We start from the raw sequence: 9,360 nt of genomic DNA on the forward strand, positions 1-9,360 counted from the left end.
CCCTACCTCACAAGGCTGTTATGGGAAAACAACTCTGTTCTCTAAGCATTGCTGTGATATTATTTTTAGCATTATAAATATATTGATTTTTAAAAAGTTCCTGGCCCAGCCAGTGTGGCTCAGTGGTTGAGCATGACCCACGCACCAAGAGGTCACTGGTTTGACTCCCAGTCAGGGCACGTGCCCAGGTTGTGGGCCAAATCCCCAGTGGGGGCATGCAGGAGGTGGCCAATCGATGTTCTCTCTCATCGATGTTTCCGTCTGTCTCTCCATCTCCCTTACTCTCTCTCTCAAATCAATAAAGAAAAAAAAATGTTTTTTTTTAAGGTCCTAATATAAAACCCCAGAGAAGAAGGGACTGTCTGTCTGGAGTTCTTCCTATCAGTTCTTCCCACCTCTCATAGTTATTATTAAGTGTCTTCACACATATTAAGTGCTACATGAACATGTATTAAATGAATGAATAAAAGCACAGCATGGGGGCAATATATGAGTTTGTTTTGGGGGGAGGTATACAGGAAACTGGGAGAGGCTAGTGGTGGTTTTCCACATTTGATGACCTTTTGTTGTCTTGTATTTTATTGTCAATTTTTGTTTTTATTTACTTATTTTTTCCTTTATTGATTTGAGAGAGAGAGGAAGTGAGAGGGAGAGAGAGATAGAAACATCAATGAGAGAGAACATCGATTGGCCGCCTCCTGCATGCCCACCACTGGGGATCAGGCCCACAACCCGGGCATGTGTCCTGACCGGGAATCAAACCAGCGACCTCCTGGTGCATGGGTCGATGCTCAACCACTGAGCCACACTGGCCAGACTTGTTTTTGTTTTTAAAAACAAACTTGACTCTTTTGGGTGTCCAGTTCCATAAATTCTAACACATACATAGATTTGTGTCACCATCACCATAATCTGATACAAAACAGCTCCATCACCCCAAAAAGACTCTCTCAGCCTCTCCTACTCCACCCCCTGGCAACCACTGATCTGTTCTTCAGCACTATCACTTTGTCTTTTTGAGGTTGTTATATAAACAAAATAATACAGTATCATTTTTTATTGGTGTCTTTCATTCATCCTGATACCTCTGAGATTCATCCAAGTTGTTGCAAGTCTCATTAGTTGATTCATTTTCATTGCTGAGTTGTATTGCATTGTTCACTCATTCATTTGTGGGACATTTGGGTTTTTGCCAAGTTAAGGTGATTATGAATAGATCTCTTCTAAACAATTGGTTACATGTTTTTGTGTGGACAGAAGTTTCCTTTTCTCTTGGGTAAATCCACAGGAGAGGGATTGATAGGCCATATATAAATGTATGTCTAGCTTCAGGAGAAATGGCTAAAGTGTTGCCCCTAGTTACCATCATTTTACACTCCCATCAGCAATGTAAGTTCCACTATTCTTTCTTGCCAACACTTGTCAATGTTCTTCATTTTAGCTGCTCTAATAGGTGTGCGGTAATATTTGTTCGTGGCTTCAATTTACATTTCAATAATGACTAATTATTTCAAACACCTTTTCTTCTGCTTACTTGCTATCTGTATATCCTCTGGTCAAATGCCTTTTCAAATAATTGTCTAGTTTAATTAGCTGGCTTGTTTTTACTGTTGAGTTTTGAGAGGTCTTTATATTTTTTTAGATATGGGTCCTTTGTATTTGCAAATATTTTCTCCTGAACTGTAGGGTTTTTTTGTTTTGTTTTGTTTTTTAATTTTGTTTTTCCTTATTGATTTTAGAGAGAGAGGAAAGAAGAGGGAGAGAGAGATGGAAACATCGATGACAGAGAACATTGATTGGCTGCCTCCTGCATGCCCCCACTGGGGATCGGGCCCACAACCTGGGCATGTGTCCTGACCAGGAATTGAACCAGTGACCTCTTGGTGCATGAGTCTACGCTCAACCACTGAACCACACTGGCTGGACTGTTTTGTTTTGTCTTTTAATTTTCTTAACAGCAAAGCTTTTAATTTTGATACATTCCAGTGCATTGGTTTCTCTTTTATTGATTATGCTTCTGGTGTCATATCTAAAACTCTCTGCTGAACCCCAGGTAACAAAGATCTTCTTCTATGTTGTCTTCTAAAAGCTTTATAGTTTTACATTTAGGTCGGTGATTCATAAAATGATGGGGTTTTTCTTCTTTCAACTATTAATATTGTGGATTTCATTGATTTGAGTTTTCAAACGTTGCATTCGTAGCCTTGCATTCCTGGCATAATCCCCACTTGGTCATGGTATATTATTCTTTGGATGTATTGCTGAATTTGATTTGCTAATATTTTACTGAGGATCCTCGTGGCTGTTTTTACGAGGGATATTGGTTTGTAGTTTTTTTGTACCATCGGTCTGGTTTTGTATCAAGGTAAAGCTTGCCTCATGGAATGAGTTGGGAAGTGTCCCCTCCTCTTCTGTTTCTGGGTGAGATTGTATAAAATTGGTGTTGTATCATTTTTTAAAATGTTGAGTATAATTTGGCATTGAAACCATCTTTGCTTGGATTATTTTTTTCTAGAAAGTGTTTAACTACAAATTCAAATTCTTTGATGGTTATAGGAATGTCCAGGTTATGTAGTTTATCTTGGGTGAGTTTTGGTATATTGTAGTTTTTCAGGAATTGATACATTTCATCTCAGTTATTGAGTTCATGTGCATAGAATTGTTTGTAGAAGTTTCTTAATATTGTTTTAAATATTCCGTGTTTGGAGTGATAGCCCCTGCTTGGTCACTGATGTTGGTAATTTGTGCATTCTCTGCTTTTCTTTGTCAATCTTACTCGAAGTTTATCAATTTTATTAATCCTTTCAAAGAACCAGCTTTCGGTTTTATTGTCCCCCCGGCCCCCATTTTTTTTTTTCATTTTCAATCTCATTGATTTCTGTTATTTCTCGCCTTTTTTCTATTTACTTGCTTATGTTTAGTTATTATGTCTTCTTATAGAATTGACCCCTTTATCATTATGTTCATCCCTGATAATCTTCCTTATTCTCTCGTGTACTTCATCTGAAATTAAGATAGCCACTATAGCTTTCTTTTGATTAGTTTGCTTTTCCACCCTTTTACTTTTAATCTACCTGTAATGTATATTTAAAGTGGGTTTCTTATAAATAGCGCATAGTTGTTGTTTTTTTAATCCACTCAGATATTCTCTGTCTTTTATTTGGTATGTTTAGACCATTTAATTTAATGTTGTTACTGATATGGTTGAATTTAAGTAGGTCATTTTTGTATTTGCTTTCTGTCCTCTGGTTTTTAATCCTCTCTTTTTGCTTTCCTGCTTTCTTTTGGAGTATTTGAACATTTTTTAGTATTCCGTCTTAACTTACCAATTGTCTCTTTTACTCTTTCTGTGTGTGTGTGTGTGAGAGAGAGAGAGAGATCATTGCTCTAAGAATTACAGTATATGCAACAGTCTACTTAAGTTAATATTTTACCACTTCAAGTGGAATATAGGAACCTTATCATCATCATTACTGTCCTCTCCCCTTTTTATTGTATTTGTCTTATGTCTTACATTTATGTACATTGAATACCCCGCCAGACAATGTTATAATTTTTGCTTTTAACCATCGATCGTATTTTAAAGATCTCAAGGGAAGAAGAATAGTCTGTTATATTTACCAGTTCTGTTGCTTTTCCCATATATCCTAAAGTTCCAAGTTTTCCTCTGGTATCATTACCTTCTGTCTGAAGAATTTCATTGAGCTGGTCTGCTCAGGGTGAGCTGGTGATAAATTCTTTTAGTGTGCTACCTCTGAGAAAATCTTTACCTTCTTTCCTGAAGGATACTCTTACTGGATATAGGATTCTGGATGTATAGCTCTTTTATTTCAGTAGTTTAAAAATGTGCTTATTCCTTCTAGTCACTAAGGGTTCTAATGAGAAATCCACAGTCATTCAAACTGTTGTTTTCTCTAGGTAATACACTATTATTCTCTGGTTTCATTCCAGATTGTTCTTCTTTGTCATTAGTTCTCAAAAATAATGTGTCTGGGTGTGGATCCCTTTGGGTTTACTTTGTTTGGGAATCGGTGAGCATCTTTAATCTATAGGTTTGTTTTGTCACATTTGGGAAGCATTCAGCCATTATGTCTTCAAATAGGTCTTCTGGGCTACACTCTTCTCTTTCTGGGACACTGATGACACAAATGCTAGATGTTTCGAGATTATCTTAAAGGTCCCTGAGGCTCTGTTCAGTTTTCTCATATTTTCTCTCTGTTGTTCAGACTGGATCATTTCTACTGGTCTGTCTTCAGCTTCGTTAGCTCTTTTGCACGTCATCTCTATTCTCCTATTGAGCCCGAGTTTGTATTTCATTCATTGTATTTTTTTGTTCTAAAATTTCCTCCTGGTTCTTCTAAATAGCTTCTGTTTATCTGCTAAGACTTTCTGTTTTTCCATTCTTTCTAAGAGTGTTCGCCCTGACTTCATGGAGCGCTTTCATAGTGGCCGCCTTACGTCCCTGGTCACTGTTCTGTGGCGTCTCAGTGGTGGTATCTGCTGAATTTATTTTCTCAGGCAAGTTGAGATTTTCTTGCTACTTTGTATACTAAGTATTTGGGATGGCGTGCTGAGCAATTTTGGATTTGTATGCTGAGTCATCTTGGATTCATATGCTGAGCAATTCTGTATTGTACCCTGGGCTTTTTGAATATTTGAGTACATGAGATTCTGGGTCTTGTTTAAATCTACTGGTCTAGTGATACTTTAAGTTCTGGTCTTCTTGCCCAATCTGCCTGCCACTGTTTACTTTCAGAGCCTGGAAATGGCTGTTTCCTTTACTCTGTCCAGATCGTATAGCCACATTCAGTCGGACGGACTGGATGGAGTGCGCCACCTCCATCTCATCGGGAACCACAGCCTATACTGATGGGCAAATCGACTAGGCAAATTGAGCCCATGATTTTAAAAAAGTAAGCCTGTAATTTTTGTACAGCAGGTCTTATCGATTTTTGACAGCTCTGTCCCGTTTATATGACTGAACGTTCTTTCCCCTGTGGCACTGCCCACTGTGGCCCAGACCCCTTCTGCACCAGGGTCTTTGGCTGTCTTGAGCTTTCCGTCTGGTTTCCCATCCCACCCTTGATTGGTCCTTTCTGTGTTATCTTCCTTCTGCTGAGACATGGTTGGAATTCTTCAGGAGGTGCTTTGTAGAGGAGGTGGGATGACAACTAGAACTGTGTTGATTTGAGGAACGGCAAATCCAGCTCCGCACAGCGCTGCCCAGCCTGGAAAACCCTTGCATGTCCCTTTCTCACCCCTTAGAGACAGCTAGGCCAGGCTTATTGACCCACTTCACAGTCGAGAGAAAAGGACTTCTAGATATATATATATATATATATATATATATATATATATATATTTTTTTTTTATCCTCACCCAAGGACATTTTTCTATTTTTTGTTCAGATAGAGCGGGAGGGAGAGAGAGGAAGAGAGAGAGAGAGAAACATCGATGTGAAGGGACACATCGAGTGGCTGCCACCCACACGACCAACCAGGGCCAGGGACAAACTGCAACCGAGGTACGTGCCCTTAGCGGGAACCGAACCCAGGTCTCTCTGTACCACAGGCCGACGCTCCAACCGCTGAGCCAAACCGGCCAGGGCTGGACTTCTAGATATTTTTAAAAATATGTTTTATTGATTTTTTAGAGAGAGAGGAAGGGAGAGAGAGAGAGAGAGAAACATCTATCGGCTGCCTCCTGCACGCCCCCTACTGAGCCCACAACCCTGGCAACCCTGGCATGTGCCCTGACCGGAAATCGACCAGGACCTCTCAGTCCATGGGACAACACTCAGTCCGCTGAGCCAAGCTGCCTGGGCAGGACTTCTAGATATTTTAAGTGACCTCAAGTGTTCTCAGTTTTGAAGAAGCAGAATCGGGACCAGGTAGGCTTCCTGGCCCCACATCTAATGTACTTACTGTAGTTTTGTGCCATGGTTTGACAACGAAGGACTTCGGGATTTCATGATTTGGCTAACCCAGCCAACAAAACATTGGCCCTCACACTTCCCGTGGCAGGCTGTGGTCTGCGATGACCAGCTTGCCGTAAGATCTTTGGAATCTTAGCCTCCGCGGGGTGTGGCTGGCACCCACAATCTGGTAGGGTTCACGGTTCCTCGCAGGATATGATTTGTTTCCATTTCCATAAGCTTTTATTAGATACCTACTGTGTTTCTGACACAGCCCCAAGCCCTTAAGCTAGGAGGATGAATAAGAGCATCCCCACACTCTTGGCCTCCATGGGCCCTGCCGGAGGGCGTCAGGGTGAAGGGTCTGAGTGTCTGCATTCACAGAGGTCTCGTGTCCCTACAGTCCTCCGGGCCTCCTATGAGCAAGAGAAAGAAGCCCTCACCCACTCCTTCCAGGAGGCCAAGGCGTCCCTGCAGGTAAGAGGGGCTGGGCCATGTCCGTCTCTGTGAGATGAGGGGAGCACCTGCAGGAAAGCAGCATGGAGCCCCAAAGAAGCCAGAGCTGATGGCCTCGACCTAGGTGTGAGGGACAGAGCTGACTGCCTTCCATGTATCCAGGCTCCTTGCTGTGGCAACCAGGCTCGAGATTAGGGTTGGCCTAGTTTTCCAAGGCCTGTTGTTGGGAGGACCTTGGAGACCTCGTGGGCCGGGGCCACAGTGTGATTAGACTGGTGGGAGGAGGCACAGGGGCCCGGGGAAGCACGAAAGAAGGCATCTGACCCAATTAGGCTGGTCAGGGCTTTCCTAAAGGGAGTGAGATCTAAGCCGGAACCTGAAGGGTAGAGTGGAATTCTTCAGGTGAAGGGTAGGAAGCATGCCTTATGCAGAAAAACCCAGGGTGTCCCAAGGCATGGAGGGAAGGGGGAAATACAGAATACCTATGGAGCTAAAAGAAGTCCAGGATGCCTGGGGTATAGAGTAGTGGGAAAGAACCGAGGCTGCAGAGGTGGGCAAGGGCCAAATGCGGGGGAGCCTATGAATCATAGTAAAGGCAAGTTGGGTGGAGGAAGTTCTTGGCAGGGGAAGGTTGTGGAGACAAGAATGCACCTTGCGGTGGAAGGAGAGATGAGATATTTGTCTGCAGGAGATGGTGTGTAGCGGGCAGCCATGAGAGATGAGACTGGCAGAGTGTGCTGAGCCCGGTTTGGAAGTGCTTTGAATGCCAAGCTAGCGCTGGCCTTAAATCCCAGGACATTGTCCCCACGGTACGGAGAGGCAGCAAAGGCTGTAGATCAAGAGGCGGGGCTGGTGTGTCTCAAGCAGCGGTTGGAGTGGTTTGGGCCTGCATTGTTGGGTATGGTAGAGCAAAGACAGACTGAAGGAGCCCAAACTGATCCCTTTCTGGGGTGTGGAGAAGTTCACCGATGCCTTTGTGCACCAGGCTTTGATCATCTCCTTCCTGCTCCCTTCTGCAGGAGACCATAGATGGACTGACCTCCCAGCTGGGGGCCTTCCAAGCCAAGATGAAGCGGGTAGAGGAGTCCATTCTAAGCCGAGACTATAAGAAGCACATCCAGGTGGGTGCAGTTCACCTGGGGCCTTTCCTCTGAAATCTCCAGGGAAGGCGGGGTCTGGGCCACGGGAAAGGCCAGTCCCTCTTCAAGGACAGGGCTCAGACTTGACATTCTTACCTTCACAAGGGGCTGGAAGAAACAGGGTCCCCATGTCACGGGGTGGGGGGCGGGAGTACGGCTCAGAGAGAGGCATATGAGACAGTAAATGCTCAGGCTCTGGATTCAGAGAGAACTAGGTGCAAACAGCAAACCCGCCACTTAGCACGAGCAGCTTAACCTATCGGAACCGTGGTTTCCTCACCTGCGGTGCCTCAAGGGGTGTTACTGGGACAGAGTGAGACGAAGCGTACTAAGCGCTTACCACGGGCCACGAAAGGGAGGTGACTTCTGTACGTCAAACTGAGCGGGAGGAGGGAGAGAGCCCCCCCTCTGCCTGCTGACCTGATGAAGTCACTCCGTGTCCCTGTCTAGGATTATGGGAGCCCCAGTCAGTTCTGGGAGCAGGAGCTGGAGAGCTTGCACTTTGTCATCGAGATGAAGAATGAGCGTATTCATGAGCTAGACAAGCGGCTGATCCTCATGGAAACAGTGGTACGTGGGTGGAAGACGCTGGGGGTGCAGCCTCAGGCCCCGGCTTCCTGAGTGTTTCCTCTCTGGAACGTGCAGAGGGGAGGCACCCCGGCGAGGCCCCCACCAGCTATGACCTGCACCCATGCTGGCCCTTGGGACAGCTGAGGCTACTCTGAAACCAGTCCAGGTCAAGCAGTGGCTTCTTGTCATCTGGATCCTGCACTTTCCTTGGTTACTGATGTGGCTGTGACATGGGTGACACCAGGGCAGGTAGCCTGGCTCATCAGGTGGGGCTGGCAGATGTCACATGTCCAGCGGGGGCTAAGGAAGGCAGACAAACCAAACAGACACGGGGGACCAAAGTGAGCAAGGACAGGCCTGGGGAGCGGCAGGCATTAAGGACATAGGTGGTTTTGTCTCCAGGAGAAGGGAGGCCTTGGAAACCTAGGGCTGAGTCTGAGCAGAGATTACACTGCTCTGGAAGAAGTCTCCCTGGTCCTGTGTGTGCTGCACAACCTATATTTTAATCAGACCCTCTCAAATGTTCCCCATCCGTTTTTAAAAATATGTTCTTATTAATTTGAGAGAGAGAGAGAGAGAGAGAGAAACATCCAGGTGAGAGAGATCAGCTGCCTCCCAACCAGGGATTGAGCCCGCAACCTGGGCATGTGCCCTGACCAGGAATCGAACCAGCGACCTTTCGGTGCACAGAACAGCACTCAACCCACTGAGCTACACCAGCCAGGGTGCCCTAGAAATTTTGATCAACCATTTTTATGGCATAGCATAACAAACACTCTTAATTTTATTTATATGTATTCTATACCCCCTAACTTTGGGAGAAACAAGAATATCCTTTCTCTTCTGAAATGATGGAGATACTAGCTGGCAGTGGTTGTATCCTCCCTTTAACATTCTCATGCGGCAGAATCAAAAGCGGGCAGCCCTCTGTTCACACCTTAGTTTTATTTTTTTAAGTAATCTCATTACTGCGTGAGATGTAACAGATGGTCTAGCGTGAGTCAGTGTTTTCAGCGACCACAGATAAGAGTGCGGTGACGGCACACATTGTGTCATGTGAGTTTGGTGATTTTCTGAGCTCATTCTAATCTGTTACAGAAAGAAAAAAACCTGATGTTGGAGGAGAAGATCACCACCCTCCAACAGGAGAATGAGGACCTCCTGGTCCGAGGCCGCAACCAGGCGGTTGTGTCCAGGTAGCTGTCCCCCTGCCTCCTTCCCTCCAGTCCCCACCCTTGTTGCCAAAACCTCTGGTTGAGCGTCTCAGAGAAGCCCAAGGAA

At 44.8% G+C, this 9,360-nt stretch overlaps 1 protein-coding gene across 1 annotated transcript in view; it reads left to right on the forward strand.

Annotated features, from left to right (window-relative positions):
- The window catches only part of CCDC69 (coiled-coil domain containing 69), a 46,444-nt gene that overhangs the window by 34,313 nt on the left and 2,771 nt on the right, over nucleotides 1-9,360 (forward strand). The window contains exons 6-9 of the mRNA XM_036281617.1: nucleotides 6,318-6,391; nucleotides 7,390-7,491; nucleotides 7,960-8,079; nucleotides 9,178-9,275. Of these exons, the coding sequence (XP_036137510.1) occupies nucleotides 6,318-6,391; nucleotides 7,390-7,491; nucleotides 7,960-8,079; nucleotides 9,178-9,275 (394 nt within the window). The remainder of the gene's footprint in view (nucleotides 1-6,317; nucleotides 6,392-7,389; nucleotides 7,492-7,959; nucleotides 8,080-9,177; nucleotides 9,276-9,360) is intronic.

This window comes from Molossus molossus, unplaced genomic scaffold (assembly GCF_014108415.1).
Source record: "Molossus molossus isolate mMolMol1 unplaced genomic scaffold, mMolMol1.p scaffold_m16_p_4, whole genome shotgun sequence".
Classification (NCBI taxonomy): Eukaryota; Metazoa; Chordata; class Mammalia; order Chiroptera; family Molossidae; genus Molossus; species Molossus molossus.